We start from the raw sequence: 19,905 nt of genomic DNA, 5'->3' as shown, positions 1-19,905 counted from the left end.
CATTCGTATCTAGATCATGACCGAGTGAAAATCGAAAATAGCTGCCGATCAAACATTCGAGTGGCAGCGAGGTGTTTGAGATATCCAGTCTGTTTGAATGAGGTTGCATCAGAAGATATCGATATGCCATATCTAGAAGTCAGACATGGCCAGGTTCACCAGAATAGTGTGCCAAGCAAGTGTGGTGAAACTATTCAGACCTTGCTGGCTTCGCCAAGGAACGTCAGAGAAGAATGCCCATTGCTCAACTTCCGCGAACACCATGACTCAAGCGAGGCATCGTGGTTGACTGTGCGTAAGGAGCAGGTAGGGTCGTATCTGCAGGAACAAGTGGGCGACTAAACCCCTGATACCCCGGAAACGAGAGTGTATGTAGTGACAAGTTTGATGAGCAACTTTGCAAGGCACTCGCTTCAAACTCTTCTGGAAGAGCTGGTGGCTGGTTGTCGAGTGTTTCATGTCTCTGAAGCAAAAAGCAGGGACCATTCTACGATCTCGGCGGTATGATGTGATCATCAAAGTCTCGCCTCAAACAACAAAAGCTCTGTTCTTTATGTGTTTTGCTGCAGGGTTCGGACAACCATCTCGATGGGTTCTTCTAGGGCCGAGGCCAAAGTTGCCTAGATTAATGGCCACAGATCTTGACGATGGCGAATAGTTTAACACGGAATCCCAACTTTGTTTCCCATATGCGACAGGTACACTTCTGTAGGAAGGTGACAATCAGCAGGGCAAGAACGTGGGTTTGATCGCTGGCCGGGGGTTCGGGCTGTTTCAGGTCAGTAGAGTGTACGGGTCGAAATAGTACAACAGACCAGATCTAAGGCTGGATACAGAAACCTCTCCCTTTGGCAGCTGAGTAGAAAGTCAGTGCAGTGCAGCTCACAGCTAAAGAAAGCATCCATATCGTTATTGTAGCATCGAAACGACAATCCCAATTAACAAGGCGGGCCTCCTAGAGCAACGCTGCAGGTGGACTAGTTGTTGACTGTGATATATGTCGAACCCAGCAAGTAAGCAGCCTTCCGGAACTATACTGTAGGTTCCGTTCCGCCTACACTCTTGGCGTTGAGGAAACAGAATCGGTCCCTTTCTGAACCCCTGACAAAGAGACTCGGCTAGCGCTGCAGTTGATGAGAAGGTCGGTTGTGCCTGGCTGTGCCTGACTTGGATAATGATATCTCAGTTTGGCTGACAATTGACAACCCTCGGTGAGCAAAAGCCCTAAGAATGGTCCACCGCCGGGTGATAACCCGATCGACAGCCACTACCGAGTGGATGAAATTTTGATTGCTTCTATTTATGGTCTGTAACGACAACACAAGGCGTCAGAACCAAGATGAAGCATAAATGTGAGGTTGGTGTGAAATCCTGATACATCCAATCGAGCAACCGAGACGCATCTCAAACTGGGCCCCTTGCGGGTCTTTACCAGCCGCCGACAGGGAAGCTCCTCAAAAGAGTGATTGGCTGATGTGAGATGCTCAACCTAAATTTGGACACCTCCAACTTTTGAAACGCAAGCGTTGAGAGCTGAATGGTAGCCCATTCGGTGGAGATCTTGGCTGTAAGTACCTGTGAGTGCTTCAGAATGACTACGGTCAAGAACCAGGCCAGATGCGATGAGGCCCAGTCCCTCCTTGATAGCAAGATTGGTGAGTTAAACGCTCATGTTTTCCCCTTTCCTTCCTCGTGCTGCGATCTGACAGGGGGACATGTCGCAATGCCAGTGTGTGCAGCGTGGTTGGAGTTGGTATGGGCCTGGAGCAAGGTATCAACGACTCGTGTCACCCAGAACAATAACAAGATAATATCCAATCTGCAGAGACAGCTGGGACCGTGTCATTCAAGACTTGCTGCGGCCCGCTACGGCGCGAATGAGAACCTTCTCACGTGCAGTTACACCTCCAGCAGGATAATTTTAAAATTACCCAGGGGTAATGCAGTCCATAAGAGCATAAGAGTCAATGCTACTTCATCGCGTTCCAAATTTGTGATAGTGAAGTGATTGTCTTATTGCTGCCGAGTAAGCTAAGTGTTGACCAGTCATAAACTCGTATTTATGAGAACTCAACGAAGCAAATGTTACTACTGATTGGAAGCTCGGTTCGAGATAGCTCACAATACTGGGCGTGCAAGCATTTCTTCATGATCAGTCATGTTGCGAGCAATGCTTATTATTACAATGACGTTGACGGTATCCAGGAGTTGACGGTATCCAGGAGTTGACGGATCCGCCAGGGAGCAAAGCAAAAACTTTTGTTTGGAGCCTCGTATGTAGTAGCGAGTAGAAATCTTCCTCATCTCCTGCCCATATGGATATATGAGTGATCATGAGGTGCAGGTACTGCATATTGATATCCCAGTTAAGGACAGGGAAGCCACATAATGGCGTATGCATTTCTACTATATTTCGGTGAGGCAACACTCTTGGGCCCTCCATAGGCTAGAACCAGCCAAGCTCTTTCAAGAAGGTAGATTCCAGGCGATGATGGCCTTGCATGCCGACTGTACATATGTACGAATAGAGAAGGGCTTGAATCGTTGTGGCCCACAACCGAAGGAGATGGACGGCAAACTGGAAACTAAACACCAATCGAAACTCATGAAAACCCATTCGGAATATTATCCAATCAGCGCATAAAATGCTTGCGATGATGCTACGTATCCCACTAGCCGCAAGACTGATTCGACCGTGGTGATAGAAAAGAGTGACCTAATGACCCAGCCTCTCTCTCGGTTGAGAAACTGGGATATCAAACAATTCAAAGCCATTCATGAAGGGGTGTGATGGTTTCAGATGCCTGGCATCATTGGTGCATAAGTCTTGAGATGAGGATGTGGTGTTTGATGCAGTCCTGCAGGCACGTTTCATCTTGACGAAAACGATGCCTTGACGCAGACCTGGTAGGGATGTGTGGACAAGTGACCCTGTTTAGTTGGAAAAAACATCCTTGTTTTGCATTAGTCTGCAGAAAAGGTCTGCGGAACCCACCGGCATTGTTGGCTAGAGCGGTGCTCACGGTTCGTGGATAGACTCCAAAGAAGATGGCGCAAAGTGGTCAGGTTAGAGCGGGAATCAATTTATGATGGTGGGATCTTCAAGACTCTGGGCGATTGTTTATCGAGCTGCCCTAGTCGTGGGCGCATCTCCCCGCTGGTCGGCTCTGGGATGCTGTTCTTAGCTGTGAACCCAGTTTCGACGAACTAGTGGCTTGAACTGAGTGATGAGGCCCACCAATATTGGGAAAGGTAGTGAGCCTTGGTCGAGTGACTTGTCCAAGTTTTGGGCAACAAAAGAATTGGCGAGAGTCAAGACATTCCGATCACTGCACTCAGCACCTTGTGGTAGTACATGTTGTAGTGCATTGTTGTTTCTCCACTTTAGATGGATAAAGTTTTGTTACTCTGGTAAGCTTGAATAATGAGTTCCATGTCGTGCATGCGACAGCCATCAGTGATCAGCCAGCAGCCGTATGTACCATGGCAGAGTAGCCTTAGTTGACGGAAAGAATGAACCTCAACTCCTTCAGCTGTGTTCGTTTGGAGGGATCAGAAGGGCGAACGGGCCCTCCATCTCGCTTCAGCTTGTTTTCGTGCTATACCAGGTGGTAATTAAACTCCCGCATATCCGTACGGCTTGGAAACATCTTCGTCAACCCCTTTTTGGCGATCAAGGAACAAACTTAATTTTTCTATTCTTGCTTTAATTCGTGCTGCACTCCAGACTGCCCGCTCGTGTCGTAATCAGGCAGCTTCGGCATTAAATGTGGTGGCATGGTGATATTCGACATCGCAGTCATTAAGACACGACTCGAGCGATCCATGGTAATTGACCGCTGTACTATAACATATAGTATAAGAGTGATCTCCGAGAATGGGTCTTGGGATCGTGATGGAAATTACGACTCTCGCACTGGCACAAGCCACAATATCTCGTTGGTATTTGCGAGAAACCCTGACTTTAAAGTTGCATGATAGAGAAATAAATAATAACCACAAATTGTCAGCCGAAGACGCTAATATCGATTTCTGGCTCGGCCTACTCTGACTAGCAGTAGTTGCTAATCTCTGAAAAACCCACTCTTGTGGTGCTGTGGTATAGGTGATAGTCTACATAATAAATGCCCCGAATTAGTTGAGTTCGACATGTAGTGCTGTCCGTTGAGAGAAATGCAAAGTCAGGCAACCCTTGGCTTTGCTGGTCATATTTGACAGGTCTATCGCGATCGAATCTTAGAGTTGGTAGTAGGTTCAATGCTGTTGGTCTAAAGATTAGCTCAAACATTTCAAGCCAGGCTTCTAAGAGTTCTTTGAGAGCCAATTGTTAGGCTGAGACAACCGGCAGGAAGCGGCCAGTCTGTAAGCAACTTGTATTTTATGTTTCAGGTTCCATGCATGCTCAAAGTCATCATCTCTTTCAGATAATCGTTGAGAGACAGTAATCAAAGACAAGAATGAGGACCGTTACCCACGTTGCGTATTAGCAGCAAATGTAACTCTGGATTTGTTTCCGCGACCCTTGTCGATCTCTTCGGCCTCGACCCTATTCAGTAAATGTTGTCCGACGCGGAAGGGAGCATAGATTGTTTGAAGCAGGGGCGTGGAACCAACCTATCGATGTCGTAGTAGTAATACAAACAGTCCTATAGGAAACAAGGGAGCCAGTAACAAAGACACTGGTTAGGTGTTGTTAATATCCATATCGATTCGCTCGCTCATCGCTTCCCGCCAGGGAACTGAGTGATCTCTTATAATGGAGAGTCAACGCCCGCCTACTACGCTCGGCCATATGCGAGAGTTCTTTGAGCAAAAGCCACTCGAACTGAGCTTCTGGACGCCTTCCGTACACTGATATGCCGGTGATATCAAAGCAAAATTGGCTTGGACACACTAACAACTAGCCAGGCCCACTTTTCGATGAATTGTTCAGTGCGCTTCATGGTTGCGAAGGTAGAGTCAACGTGTGAGATCTTCTTCATTTGACTTTGAAGTGGACGGTACTGTAAAGTGTGACACTGTACTGCACCGTATAGTCTTGATGTTTCGTGGTTCCTCCTCTGGCCATAGTAAAATGGCCTGTTTGATCGGATAGGGGCTTTGCAATCCTGGAAAAAATATAGAACAAACGTTTTAAGGCGGCGGTGAAAGTGGAACTCCAGGGACGGGGACGGAAGTGAAAGAATCTATAGAGCATCGCGAATAATGACATGGAGCAGAGGACTATCAAAGGATGATTTATGACTTCCTGGTGTTGTTTGCATGACGGCCGGGGAAAGAAAGAAAAGAGTCAGCCACACTGTGCCTTCCTAAGTCTGGAAAAACAGCAAGCCTCCACTGAACATGTTTGATTGGCACGATGTTACTTTCTGTTACTATAGCCCCGCTACTCCCGTTGTTGACGAGCAAGTCTTCCCCACCTGGGCCTTCCTAGAGGCACCGTGCGTGGTATGTGGCTGCTCTCCCGCCCTCGCAACGCCGTCGCTCGCTTTTCTCAGGCTGGCGCGTGCTCTAGAAGTCCAATCCCAACCTAATTGGAACCCACCCTACCTATCTCCACAGGCCTGCACCTGCCATCCATGCCAGGTACTTGCCCTTAGGTTACCTTCCTTGTCTTTTCCTTTTCATGGATGAGTGGGAAGGACATGGCTTGGCCGGGGTTCTCCTTCCACCTCTTGTCTCTCAACTCACTTGCCTTGCCTAACCTTGTTCTTGCCCGTCTGTCGGCGCGACCCTACGGATACGCTTGCTCTTTCCACACCAGCATCTCATTAAACCCCCGTATATCCTCGCTCGCCCACCCGTTCAGATTTCCCTTCTGAAATCTTTTCCTCTCGTCGTTTTGTTTTCCCTTCACTTTCCTCTCCCTACCTCCCCCTCCTCCCTCGCTCCTCGCTCCACACTCCCCGGTCTCATCCCGGAGTCGCTCTCAAAGTCGTTTCTCTTCCCATTTCAATAGAAGCTGTCTTCACCCCCAACGTCTCACGTTCATCGTCAACGCGACGCTTCCTTCTTTCGTTTCCACCTACGAAGCCGCTTGATGAACATTGCCCCTCGGCTCTGTTGATCTGTTTTCGCTTCTTGCTTTCTACTCTTTGCTTATAGCTTTAATCTGGCTCGATTGCTATCGCCTTCGAACCCCCACCATCGCCAACGCCTTGACGGTTGCTCCTCTACACGCCTCAACTGCATTCGCTTGACGCGGTTGCAGTCACGAATCGTATCGCGCAGCGATTCCATTATTCCGGGCTGGTCTCGAATTTTGGTCAATAAGCATCATTCCAACCGTCTTTATTCACTCGGACTCAGGCTGCGCCTCGACCATTTCATTTCACTCAACAAAACAAAGTTGTTCTCAACTGCTCAATTAAGAACCTCTGGTTGCGATTATCCAAACACTTCGGCTAGCCTCGACAACCATATTCGGCCGTCGAGCGCCATCAAATAGACTGACCAACCACGGTCACGTCACGGATTACTTTCACAACGCCACAAGATGTATTCGCAACACTCCGCAATGGCGCCTCAGAAGCCCGAAACATTTATGCTGAGCACTGAGGCCCAGCAAGCCCTTCCTCATGATGCCCAGGTCGCTCTGCAGCAAGTCGACAACTTGAAGTATTTCCTGATCTCTGCCCCTGTTGACTGGCAACCTGATCAGTACATTCGCCGATTCCTTCTGCCCACAGGCGAATATGTTTCATGTATTCTCTGGAACAACCTCTTCCACATCTCTGGCACAGATATCGTGCGATGCCTGTCTTTCCGATTCCAGGCTTTCGGCCGACCTGTCAAGAACTCGAAGAAATTCGAGGAGGGTATCTTCTCTGACTTGCGAAATCTCAAGTCCGGAACTGATGCTTCCCTGGAGGAGCCAAAGAGCGCCTTCCTCGACTTCCTCTACAAGAACAACTGCATCCGAACTCAGAAGAAGCAAAAAGTCTTTTACTGGTACAGCGTCCCCCATGATCGCCTGTTCCTTGACGCGCTGGAACGCGACCTCAAGCGGGAGAAGATGGGTCAGGAAGCAACCACTGTCGCTGTCAGCGAGCCAGCACTGTCTTTCCAGTATGACTCGTCTCAGTCGCTCTACGAGCAACTGACAAAAGCTCAACAAGCCAACTCATCATCTTTCAGCGCCCAGCAATCCGCTTTCTCCCAAAGTCAGTCCACGTCTCCCGTCATGCGAGCGATGGACTCGATGCCTCCTCCCCCGACAATGATGCCTCAGTCCATGCCCCCTTTGGCGGAGGGGATGGACGCAATGGTACCTTATGGAACGATGGCGGTGCATCACCCGATGCACCAAGCTGTCCCCGTCAAGAGGGAACCTGATTTTACCCGTGTTCAGTACAATCAGAACGGTATTCCCATCACGACAGGCCACCAGCGTCATGCGTCAATGCCCGCATATGCTCTCGAGTACTCTCCCGCCCCATCATTCGTCTCCTCCCAGTACGAGGACTACAGCAACCGAGGAATCTCCTTCGAACCCATCACGCCTCCGCAACAGGCGTTGGGTATCTCTGCTGAACCTGCGTATATCGCCAACGAGGAGACCGGTCTGTACTCCGCCATCCCAGATCATATGGCTAGCATGAACGGACTCAACGGCATGGTTCAGCTTCCTCCATCCAACTTGGCTGGCCCCCAGTTCTCTCGTCCCTATGGTACAAACAACGTCTACTCTGTGATCGAAGGTTCGCCGACATATAAGCAGAGAAGACGGCGTTCATCCATTCCCCCATCTATGTCGGCGATCGCGCCCCCAACTGCCCCTTCTCACCCAGCACACTCACACGTTCGTCGACCGTCTGATCTGCGACGGTCCGTTTCCGCTTCCGTTGGCCCCGTTGCTGAGGGTGATGAGTCTGCAGACAACTCACCTCCTGGCCTGTCATACAGCACTTCTGGCATATCGATGAACAGCCAACACCACCAGAACATGTCTCGACACGGAACTCCACTGTCTGCTGTTGAAGGAAGCCCCGCTACCCATTCTATGGGTCTGCATCAGGATTTCTCCCACCTCGCCAGTGAGGAATACAACGGCGACGGCTCATTGAGCGAGCAGCGACGATCTGCACCCGCTTCTAACGGTGCTGTCCGACGGGCTCGTTCCGCTACTGTTATGGAAGTTGGTCCTTATCCCCAGAAGTCCCACTCCTGCCCTATTCCCACCTGTGGCCGTCTCTTCAAGCGTTTAGAGCACCTCAAGCGGTAAGAACTCCATCTCCCAACACTTCACCTATTCCATACTGATCTGTTTACCAGACACGTCCGAACACACACACAGGAGAGACCCTATGTTTGCCCTCACTGCAGCAAGGCCTTTTCAAGATCCGATAATTTGGCACAGTATGTTTTGTCGTCTTTCCTTTGATGTACATCCACTAACAATGCTCCTAGACACAAGCGCACCCATGGTCGCGAAGACGGCGGTGACGGTTCATTACACCTGTCTGGTGATGAAGAGGAGGACTTCTCCGGTGATGACCATCTCGGCTCATTGGAAGAGGCTTCCCCTCACTCTGACAGTGCATACGTGACGGGCTCGCTGAATACTGCCGCTCATGGCTCGACTCCCCCTTCAAGCAATGCACCCACACAAACCTTCAACAGCCTCGAAACCCTTAGCATGCCCATGACAATGAGCCAACCGGCTGCTATCAACGCTAGCGGCATGATGTAACGGTTGAATTATGTACGACTTTGTCATTTTATTTGCACACAGTTCATGACTACAAGGGATTTATGGCTTCAATTTTGGCGGCAATCTGCAACGGTTTTTGCGTGCACTCTGCTTGACTTTCCTATGTTCATATTTTACTACATTTATTTTTTTGGTTGGAAGCGCTCATCGGTGGTCCAAAATATGGTTTTGATAGACCCATGCTGTGGTAGCTGGGACAAGCTTCTGATGAAGGGCTGTGGTCATCATGAAGACAGCATTATGTTGAGGAGTGTCAAAGGATGCATCTATATATAAATAGTTGCCGTTCTTTGATGATTGTTAGAGTATTTAGATATCCTGTGTGGAAACCAATGCTAGTGATCGAAATTGATCCGGAGCTTGGCAATTAGAAGAAAAACTTGTATGATTTTACATATTACCCAAATCTTTCCGTGTTATCAGATGGCGAAATGACAATATGCGCTGTGTAGTTGTGCTGATGACACGAATATACTTCTTGAACAAGTAGCCTTATCGTCTTCCCCTTCTGCCAAAAGTATCTCTTGTTCCCTCTATGCCTTTGATGTCTTTATCGCTCAGACGTAACTCAGCTCCTCTGAGTCTGCCAACACCGGGTCGATCAACCGCCATGTCTCTTCTCCGATCTTGACGTCCTTTCTTTTTACCAGTTTCCCTCTCGAGAATAATACCGTTCTCCTTGGCCTCTCTTCGTCGTTTGGCTTCGCGCGCATCTGCTGCAGCCACAATCCCTTTGCGCATGTTCATGGGCATCTTCTCCTGTTTATGAATAGATACCTTGGATCCTAGGGCCTGGACGCGCATGTCTGTGGCCTTCTGACGAGTACGACCAGCAGCGAACGCCTTTGGCGCCACGGTTACGCCAGAAGCTGAAATAGTGGGAGCGAGGAGGTGTGATTCTGCAATAAGTCGACGAAGTTCAAGATCCTGAGCGAGGAGAGAAGGTGCGTCTTCGGGGAGGTCGTTCAGTGAGGATGGTGTGGCTGCAGGTGTGGGTTCGGATTTGGTGAATGTTTGGTCTGGAGGGCGCGATGACTGGTTATGTATGTTAGTTTAATATCTCGTGGTTACCAATAAAATCTGGTATTACCATGAAGGCCTTTAGTTCTCGTTTGGACATTGTGGCTGGCATTGTTGGTTGTTTTCCAGAATGGTCCACGACCTCTATCACTAGAGACTGCTCTTCCTCTTCCTCTTCACTGGAGTCTTCGCCGGAGAGGCCACCCCATTCACCGTCGTCCTTATTATCGCTACCATCGTCACTGCTGCTGTCGCATCCTTCGATATCGTCGCTTTCGTGGCTCTCTTTGTCATGTTTCGTCTTCTTTGAACTGGATTTGGGTTCCTTCGCATCGGGCAATGGTGCGAACTGCGCTTCGAAATGTCGGCGGAAGATGGCAGCGGCATCCTCTTCAGAGATTGTAGGCTCAGAACCAGCTTTGCGCTTGCCCAGGATAGCCATAGCAGGCAGATTTAGTCTGTAGAACGTTGTTAGGACGAAAAGTTGGGTTATGATGTTGAATGGAAATTTTTTGTTATGGTTTTCAGCCTTGCATTTCTCTACAAGGCTGCCCCACCATTCGATTCACATGGCATTGAGCAACATCGACGGTTTACTTACAATTTTATGCCAATATTCACACTGGAGTCAACTTTAGGATGATTGAGATGCCAATTTAATCTTGGAGCATATGAGTTAAGTTAGTATGGCCATACCTTGTTTCGTCTCAAGTCTATCGATCAAATATTTAACCCGTGGTATCATACCCTTAACGCCAGTAAGAAACAAAACCTAAACTTTTCCAGCCAGCCTCGCCCTTCTTGAATCTTCCTCTCTCAGTGCTTCACTCTTGGCCAAGAAGTCTTCTCTTGCCATGTAAGAATCCTTGGATTTGCCTGCCAGCGCCAACTCGTCCTTGATACCCTCCTTGTCCACATAGCCAGCCCAATCCATGCGACTTTTGTCCACGACATTGAGCTTTCTGGCCTGGACCTCCTTGCTAGCCTTGATTCGTGCGGCCATTCCCAGATTCAGGTCGGATCGCTGAGGCATGAGGTCCACTTGAGGCTCAAAAGCAGACCTGAAAGCTTTCCTTGTGGCACGCTTTTCGGGGCTGCCTGTTGAAGGGGTATCGCCCTGCGAGGCAAGGTAGAGCTTTGCCTCAGCTGAGTCGCGCGCAACAAGTTTTTCCTCCGTATGCACCCGACCAGCGAAATTGTATGTTCGCTTGATACGTATCATCGCTGAGGGATCATCTGGATCAGTTGAGCCCGTCGTTTGAACGGTTGACTCTATTTTCTTGTTTGTGGGAGCGGTGCTTATATCTGTATCGGTGGGTTCGTCGGCCTTGGTCCCGGGGATGGGCGTCTTGGCTATCATTTGCGACCATAGCGCATCTACGTCGATAGTGACCGGCTCACTGTTGGCGGTATACTTGCGTTCCTCTTTTCTATGATCTGAAGTCAGTGGAATTGCTGAGAATATCGCACAATATAAGCTTACTCTGCGGCGCGCTGTCTCCGGGTCTTGACCAAACCACCCTCACCACCATCTTCGTCTTCATCCACTCCCTTCATCTGTGTCTTTTTACGGCGCTTCTCACCCCTTTTTATGATTGCCTCGTCACCTGAATTATCGTAGCCTGCATCGGCAGTGTCCTCGTCAGCCGCGGGGCGACTCCGTTTACTAGATGCTTTGTCGCCTTCATCTTTCTCGTCCTCTACGTCAGATTGATCAGAAACTTGATTGGGCGCATCGTCAGGAGCAAAGTCGGAGTCTTCTGATGATGCATATTGCTCGTCTTCGTCTAATAGCGGATCTGGTGGCATTTTTGTGTCATAAAAAGATGTTGAAAGTACGCGCCTACTGGAGAACTGGTCGCGTAATGTACAAACTTGGAGGATAAAGAATGTCGCTAATCGGAAAGCGGGCCAAGATGAACAACCAATCGGCTATTTGACATCTGTATCACAACAATTGACAGGAACAAGTAGAGGCACGATTTAAGTGAAGTGTATATATATACCTGGTAAACAGAACGTGAATATGTCACCAATGCACTTGGTACAATTATATAGAGGAAACCCGAGAGTTCCATGTGGTATTTGCGAGTCGTAGTGGGCTATCAGGGCCTCATCTGCTCATATTGGTATTTTACCTAGAAGTTTTCAATAGTGACCATGTTCAACACATTGAATAGAAAAAGCTTAACTTGGAACCAATTCATACATCATTTTAGAGTGCCCTTAGTTACAGTTACCGTTCAGTGGGTTAGAACTAGCCATGATTCGTGCCGTAGAAGCGGTTGAGAGAGGTGTGTTGTCCTACGTCAATTTAATGTGTTTTTAGACCGAAAACCTAAGACCTGCCGGTTATTGGAGAGTTGCTTGCATGGATGGAAAAGAAGGACGTACATCCATGTAAGAAACATGTCTGATGATCTATGTATGTATTTTCGAACTCCACCTGGCGGTGTAAAAGCCGTCCAAGTTCACGACTACATCTCACGATACGAAACGCTTGAGACATTGAGAACCTTGACAGGGTAGAATAATTCGACATAGCGCCGATATTACAGTCTGTGAAAGTGATCCTACAAGGACACAGAGGGTGAAACTGTTAATTCATTAGAGTTAATGTCACTAAAATGTGCAACAATACAAACATGTTCAATCTATGTCGACTGCCTCAATGAGCTAATAAAAGAACCGGGGCGGTGGACAAACCCAACCAGCACCACCCAAAGCCAAGCTGCTCAAACAGACCAAACCAGACAGACAGACCGCCCGCATGCCTACCCTGCCTGCCTACTGCCACTCTCTTTGATAAACCTTTCCCACCCTTCTTCTCCCCACCTAACCTCCTACTTCTCTCACGCACTTTGGCGACCTACGACCGAGCAATTCGCCATGAGTTCTGACGACGATTTCGAAATCGAGGTGCCCGACCTCGCGGCAGACGATCCCATGAGAGCATTTCTACCGACGACTTTTGGAAAGAAGTCGAAAGAAGCCGACATCGCTGCCCAATTCGACAGAAGTCGCAGGACAGTGACCAGTAAAGCCCCGGAAATCAGTAGTGCACAAGCCCAGGAACCCAAGAAGAAGGGTAATTCGAGCGACGATTCCGACAGCGACGACAGTGACGACAGTGACGACGATGACGAATTTCCTGTATCGCACGAGCTTGTTCTCAAAACTCATGACCGCGCTGTAACTACCGTTTCGCTCGACCCTGCAGGAGGACGCTTAGCAACTGCTTCCACAGACTGCACCATTAAGCTGCACGACTTCACCTCCATGACTCCCTCCACTCTGAGGGCTTTCCGCTCCATCGATCCATACGAACAAAAGGCATCCGCTGCAAGCTCTGAGTCGCATCCCGTCCATCGCATCGAGTTCAACCCGCACGCTGGAGGAGTCTTCCTCTGCGTCTCAGCGCACCCCCAAGCGAAAATCATGTCTCGGGATGGTGACATCGTTACAGAATTCGTAAAGGGAGATATGTATCTTCGTGACATGCACAATACCAAGGGCCACATTTCCGAGATTACAACTGGAACATGGCACCCCACTGACAAGAATTTATGTATTACTGCTGGCACCGATAGCACATTGAGAATATGGGATGTCAACAACAAGCGATCCCAGAAGGACGTTATCGTCTTCAAATCCAAGGCTGCTGGCTCCGCGGGCCGCACCAAGATGACCGCGGTCGCATGGGGATCTTCAGCCCAAGGTGGCAGCAATGTGCTTGTTGCATCAGCTCTTGATGGCTCGTTAGTCATGTACAGCGGCAACAGTCCTTTCTCACGACCCGCAGGAGAGATTCGCGATGCCCACAAGCCCCAGACTTGGACCAGCGGTATCGACATATCGTCAGACGGTCGCATGGTGGTCACGAGAGGAGGTGACGGTTTGATTAAGCTATGGGACACTCGCAAGTTCACCAAGCCTCTCGTCACAGTGTCTCATACATCTACCTCGGACCACTACTCAACAAGTAACATCAAATATGCGCCAAACTCGACAAGTATCATCACAGGCTCCGTTACGGGTCACCTCCATATCCTAAACCCCGGCAATCTGCGCGCGGAACACGTCACTCCAGTAACGCCTGGGTCACCACTCATCACAGTTGATTGGCACCCAAAGATTAATCAAATTATCACAGGTTCAGCTAACGCCGAAACCCACGTTTTGTACAACCCACAGATGTCGAGCAAAGGAGCTGTAGATGTCATGTCACGAGCACCGAAGAAACGCCATATCGACGACAATCCGGAATTGACCATGGACCAGTCGGTCGGTGTATCTGGCGATGCCATCATGGTACCAGGCGCCTCAGGAGGCTCAAGGAAGTCCGGTGTTACAGTATCTGGCCGATCTAAGGATCCTCGACGCCCGTACATGCCTCAACAAACCCCGCTGCAGAAGAACGCACCCGACGAGAAGTCTATCGCAGAAAATATTCCTCTTGCACGCATGTTGCACGAAGACCCTCGAGAAGCTTTGCTGAAGTATGCAGACAAGGCTCAGAATGACCCAATGTTCACCAAAGCTTGGAGCAAGACGCAGCCTGAAACCCAGTATGCGGAGCTCAGCGATGGAGAAGACGGCCCTGACAAGAAGAGGCTCAAGAGGTGAGAGCACTAACGGTCGTTGGGAGACGCTATGGGGGTTTAACAAGGTTTTTGGGATGCGAAAAGTTCAGACCAGAGGCCCATAAGCATCCCTAACTCATTGTAACACTGCCGTGTCTCTGTCATTCCATCAAAGTATCAGGCCGCTGGGGCGCCTCAACCGCCTAACTGCGGACACTGAAACCATTTTATAGACCGGAGCGAACGACACCATTCAAGTACAGGTGTTTATTCGCTATTTCGGTCTCGCATTGTTGCACTCCCAAAACGCCTGTTCTGAGAACATGCCATGGGGCGTTCAAGGATATCACGTGCATGTAGTTTTAGTTAACCAATTGGGACAGTGGATTCCTGATTACTTAATACATATATATGGCTGCCTCAGGCGCCTTTGCATGAAATACGGTCGCGGTTGCCTTTTGCAGGGGGGTCGTGCTGAAAAATACTGTGACGGAGCGACTCAGAACTGCACCAACCGTCACGCCGCATCTTGTCCAGCTGTGCCTTCACCACTCCCCATCATCAACCGGCGAGCGCGCGCATCCAAAAAATCGCCAGGGCCATTTCAAACCATCGGCTCTCATCTCGAGAAACCACCAAATCCGTGTTGCACGCGATTTGCACACAACTTTGGTCTTTTGTACCGGTTCCCAACGCGCCGTGTTGCCACATCGCATACTTTTCCTTCAATATCCAACCTTTCTTTGGAACTTCGAGTTTCCATCTCGTGCCTCCAGCAACCAACCCATCTAGCCGCGTTTCCAATTTGGAGGTTGCGGTCCACACCACAGCTGTCCCACGCGCTATTCACGACGTGTCGCCTACTTTTTGACGACGCCTTCTTGAGGTTTCCAAACCATTGGTTTTTCAATTTCGATTTCGACGCGTTCATTCTCGCCCCTGTTTTACTATTACGCTTCACTCTCGTTTTCGCGACAATCAAGCTTGCTATACCACGCGCGACAACTATCGCCTATACCTCCACGATATGCGATATAGGTAGCTGTGACTGCTCAATCTAATCATTCCACTCAACTGTCACAGGGCTTCGCGGCACAGGTAACCTCACCATGGCCTCGGTGCATGCATCCCCCGCGGTTCAGCATCCTGGCGCGCCAATGCCCACTGGCGCGACTAAGCAGCAGGCGGAAGAAGTTTTTAGGGTATGGCTTTCTTCAATTACGCTGTCAGATCTTTCGACTTTGATTCCCCGTGCTGATGCATCCTGTAGAAACTTAAGCAGATGAAGGAACAGGGCGTTCCACCGACGGATCCCGAATACATCAAGGCTTCACAGTTCCTGATGAGCTTCCAACAACAGCACAACATGCGACGTAACCAGCAGCAGTTTATGCAACAACAACAGCAAAAGCAGCAGATGCAAAACGCGACCAATGGTGCGTCTGCCAATGGTATAATGCCTGGCCGACCTCTCCAGCAAAGCTCACCACAAGCGGCTCAGCCTGCGTCTAACACACTCAACGCATCCGCAATGCCGACCCAGAGTTCCTCCACTCCAGTTTCTGCTGGCGCCTCACCTTCGACCGGCTCATCTTCGAATCACTTCACCCAACAACAACTAGGGCTCTTGCGACAGCAAATCCATGCGTTTAAACTACTTGGAAAGAATGCTGGAGTATCGCTACAGTTGCAACAAGCCATCTTCAACCAGCGTCAGCGCAGGCAAGCGGCCATTGCCGAAACTGCTCAAGCAGCACAAGCTTCAAAAACCGATTCTGATCCCAAAGACGCGCAAAATGGACCCGAAGCTTCAACCGAAGATGATAGCTCAGAAATTCCCAAGGCGCACGTCTTCAAGACAGTGAAATCTCCATATGGCACAAGCATGATTCGTCCTGAGATCAAATACTTTGACCACTCGCAGCGAAAGAACAGATGGTTCATTCCTGGTGTCTTTCCTACAGGCATTGATTTCGATCACTTGCGATATGAGCGAGAAGTCGTTGTTTCGAACAGGATGAGACAGCGCTATGCTGAGTTGAAGAACCTACCTGGTGATCTGGCTCATTGGGATTCCTCCAAGGAAAACCTGGAGGCTGATGACTCTCTCAAACGCAAGGCGATTATCGAGATGAAGAGCATTGCTTTGTACGCTAAGCAGCGAGCACTTCGGGATAAGATCGGGCGACAAATGATGCATTATGATAATCTCGCAATGACAACCAACCGATCCAGCTATCGCCGAATGAAGAAGCAAAATGTCCGTGAAGCTCGCATCACAGAGAAGCTTGAGAAACAGCAACGTGACGCCCGGGAGAACCGTGAGAAGAAGAAGCACACTGACTTCCTCCATGCCATCACCAGCCACCGAAAAGAGATCCAGGAATCGGCTTCCTCTCAACGCACCAAATCACATAAGTTGTCTCGTCTCATGTACCAGCAACACTTCAACATTGAAAAGGAAGAGCAGAAGCGTATTGAGAGAACGGCCAAGCAACGTCTGCAAGCCCTCAAGGCTAACGATGAAGAGGCGTACCTCAAGCTTCTTGACCAGGCCAAGGATACCCGTATCACACACTTGCTCAAGCAGACCGACGGTTTCTTGCACCAACTTGCCTCTTCCGTCAAAGCACAGCAGCGCCAGGCCGCCGAGCGATATGGCGATGGCGAGGAGCTGCCTGTGGAAGACAACAGCGACTATGACGAGGACGACGAGAGCAACAAGAAGATCGACTATTATGCTGTGGCACATCGTGTTCGTGAGGAGGTTACTGGACAAGCTGACATGCTCGTCGGCGGTAAGCTCAAGGAGTATCAGGTCAAGGGTCTGCAGTGGATGATTTCGCTGTACAACAACAACCTCAACGGTATCTTGGCTGATGAAATGGGTCTCGGAAAGACGATTCAAACCATCAGTCTAATTACCTATTTGATTGAGCGAAAACAGCAGCCAGGCCCCTATCTCGTCATTGTGCCTCTCAGTACACTGACCAACTGGAACCTGGAGTTTGAGCGATGGGCACCTTCCATAAACCGCATTGTTTACAAGGGACCCCCCAATACCCGTAAGCTACAACAGGATAAGATCCGACAAGGCGGATTCCAGGTTCTGCTCACAACCTACGAATACATCATCAAGGACCGACCTATTCTCAGCAAGATTAAGTGGTTCCACATGATTATTGACGAAGGTCACCGAATGAAGAACTCCAACTCTAAGCTGAGCTATACCATTCAGCAGTACTACCACACCCGTTTCCGACTTATTCTTACTGGTACACCATTGCAAAACAATCTGTCAGAACTGTGGGCCATGCTTAACTTTGTCTTGCCAAACATCTTCAAGTCAGCAACAACTTTTGATGAATGGTTCAACACCCCCTTTGCCAACACAGGTGGACAGGATAAGATGGAACTCACGGAAGAAGAGCAGATTCTTGTCATCAGGCGTCTTCACAAGGTTCTGCGACCCTTCCTTCTGCGTCGTCTGAAGAAGGATGTCGAGAAAGATCTTCCCGACAAGACAGAAAAGGTTATCAAGTGCAAATTCTCTGCACTTCAATCCAAGCTCTACAAGCAGATGGTTACACATAACAAGCTTGTCGTTAGTGACGGCAAGGGTGGCAAGACGGGTGCTCGTGGTCTCAGCAACATGATTATGCAGCTGCGAAAGCTTTGTAACCATCCATTTGTGTTTGACGTTGTTGAGAATGTCATGAACCCTCTCAACATCAGCAATGATCTGTTGTGGCGAACAGCCGGTAAATTTGAGCTGCTGGATAGGATTCTTCCCAAGTACGAAGCAACTGGCCATCGTGTCCTCATGTTCTTCCAAATGACTGCCATCATGGACATCATGGAGGACTACCTCCGATACAGGCGAATGGAGTATCTTCGATTGGATGGTACGACCAAATCCGACGAGCGTTCCGACTTGCTCAGGGAGTTCAATGCCCCAAACTCCAAGTACTTTATATTCCTGCTTTCGACCCGTGCGGGTGGATTGGGTCTCAACTTGCAAACGGCTGATACAGTCATCATCTATGATTCCGATTGGAATCCTCACCAAGATCTGCAGGCTCAGGATCGTGCCCATCGTATTGGTCAAAAGAACGAAGTCCGAATCTTACGACTTATCAGCTCCAACTCAGTCGAAGAGAAGATTCTTGAACGAGCACGATTCAAGTTGGATATGGATGGAAAGGTTATTCAGGCTGGTCGTTTTGACAACAAGTCATCAGAAACAGATCGTGATGCCATGCTTCGAACCCTGCTGGAGACAGCTGACATGGCCGAATCGGGTGAACAGGATGAAATGGAGGACGAAGAGCTCAACATGTTGTTGGCACGTAGCGATGACGAGATAACGGTCTTTCAAAAGCTCGACGAGGAACGAATGAGGACCTCACCTTACGGTACTGGACCAGGCACCAAGGCTCGACTGATGGGTGAGGATGAATTGCCCGAGATTTATTTGAACGAAGGCAACCCTATGGACGAGGAGACTGAGGAGGTCATACTGGGTCGCGGTGCTCGCGAACGCACTAAGGTCAAATACGACGACGGTCTCACTGAAGAGCAATGGCTGATGGCAGTGGACGACGACGATGACTCTCCTGAAGCGGCTGCTGCTCGCAAACAAGCCCGCAGGGACAGGCGCGACAACAACAGGTTAAAGAAATCCGCAATCCTCAACTCGATGGATGAGTCGCCTTCTGGCAGTAGAGCAAGCACTGAGGAGATCGAGATCGAGATCGAGACACCGAAGAAACGAGGGCGCAAACCAGGTAGCAAGAACGAGAAGCGCAAGGCTGAGGATGGCAACGATGAGCCGCCTGCTAAGAAGCGACGTGGACCTCAAGGTCGACCTAGCAAGGTTAGCCTTGAGTCACGAATTCCAGCTCATCAGCGAGAAGTGCTACAGAAGAGTCTTCGCAGCCTTTATGATGGTCTAATGACACTGGAGGTGGATGATATTGAACCCCCAGAAGATGACGAGTCGGATCCCGGCAAGCGTCTCATCATTGGACCCTTTATCAAATTGCCCCCTAAACGCGACTATGCCGACTACTATCTCATCATCCAGAATCCTATTTGTATGAACCAGATTCAGACCCGAATCAAAAAGGAAGAGTACACCTCGTTGAGCGGGCTGCGGAAAGACATCGAACTGATGATCCGCAACTGCCAAACGTACAACGAGGATGGAAGCATTCTGTATCAGGATGCTAAGATCATGAACGTAAGTGACCCCTTGTCCCGTTTACACTTGTCACAATGCCTAACTATATGCAGGAATTCTTCAACTCCAAGTACCAAGAGGAGCTGGCAGGGCACCCTGAACTTCAAGAACTTGAAGAAGGGGGCAAGGACAGTTCAGTGGCGCCCTCTGGCAGCGGCGGCACACCTCAACCCAGTGGCACTCGCATCAAGTTGATTTCAAATAGCGCAAAAGAAGCGAACGGCGGTAGCACTGCCGCACAGAGTGACGAAGAATGAAGGACGTGATATTGAGAAAGCTCAGTGCCCTTAATCCCCAAAAAGGGTCACAAAACGACCTCTAAAGTTGCATCGCCGTTTGGGGCGATT

At 49.5% G+C, this 19,905-nt stretch overlaps 5 protein-coding genes across 5 annotated transcripts; 3 read left to right on the top strand and 2 right to left on the bottom strand.

Moving 5' to 3' along the window:
* Window positions 1-6,065: 6,065 nt before the first annotated feature.
* On the top strand, window positions 6,066-8,949 carry EDB82DRAFT_237391 (STE like transcription factor-domain-containing protein). The gene is made up of 3 exons (XM_025727335.2): window positions 6,066-8,220; window positions 8,275-8,358; window positions 8,410-8,949. Exons 1-3 carry the CDS (start codon window positions 6,497-6,499, stop codon window positions 8,690-8,692), a joined length of 2,091 nt encoding a protein of 696 aa, XP_025581811.1. The 5' UTR covers window positions 6,066-6,496; the 3' UTR covers window positions 8,693-8,949.
* A 159-nt stretch (window positions 8,950-9,108) lies between these two features.
* Window positions 9,109-10,230, bottom strand: EDB82DRAFT_506090 (uncharacterized protein). Its single transcript, XM_025727332.2, has 2 exons — window positions 9,804-10,230; window positions 9,109-9,748 (listed from the first exon to the last, which is right to left on the bottom strand). The coding sequence occupies exons 1-2, from the start codon at window positions 10,173-10,175 to the stop codon at window positions 9,206-9,208; spliced, it is 915 nt and encodes a 304-aa protein (XP_025581810.2). The 5' UTR covers window positions 10,176-10,230; the 3' UTR covers window positions 9,109-9,205.
* A 275-nt stretch (window positions 10,231-10,505) lies between these two features.
* Window positions 10,506-11,542, bottom strand: EDB82DRAFT_526844 (SWR1-complex protein 5; the record flags this gene model as incomplete). Its single annotated transcript, XM_065609167.1, has 2 exons — window positions 10,506-11,163; window positions 11,217-11,542. The coding sequence occupies 2 exons, from the start codon at window positions 11,540-11,542 to the stop codon at window positions 10,506-10,508; spliced, it is 984 nt and encodes a 327-aa protein (XP_065463951.1).
* A 1,080-nt stretch (window positions 11,543-12,622) lies between these two features.
* On the top strand, window positions 12,623-14,359 carry EDB82DRAFT_526843 (WD40-repeat-containing domain protein; the record flags this gene model as incomplete). Its single annotated transcript, XM_065609166.1, has 1 exon — window positions 12,623-14,359. One exon carries the CDS (start codon window positions 12,623-12,625, stop codon window positions 14,357-14,359), a length of 1,737 nt encoding a protein of 578 aa, XP_065463950.1.
* A 947-nt stretch (window positions 14,360-15,306) lies between these two features.
* EDB82DRAFT_237314 (SNF2 family N-terminal domain-containing protein) lies at window positions 15,307-19,899 on the top strand. Its single transcript, XM_065607284.1, has 3 exons — window positions 15,307-15,518; window positions 15,587-19,558; window positions 19,612-19,899. The coding sequence occupies exons 1-3, from the start codon at window positions 15,426-15,428 to the stop codon at window positions 19,813-19,815; spliced, it is 4,269 nt and encodes a 1,422-aa protein (XP_065463949.1). The 5' UTR covers window positions 15,307-15,425; the 3' UTR covers window positions 19,816-19,899.
* The last annotated feature ends 6 nt before the right edge of the window (window positions 19,900-19,905 follow it).

The sequence above is a fragment of the Fusarium venenatum genome (genome assembly GCF_020744135.1).
Source record: "Fusarium venenatum strain MPI-CAGE-CH-0201 chromosome Unknown EDB82scaffold_3, whole genome shotgun sequence".
NCBI classification, from domain to species: domain Eukaryota; kingdom Fungi; phylum Ascomycota; class Sordariomycetes; order Hypocreales; family Nectriaceae; genus Fusarium; species Fusarium venenatum.
This window is presented reverse-complemented; position numbering and strand designations above follow the sequence as displayed.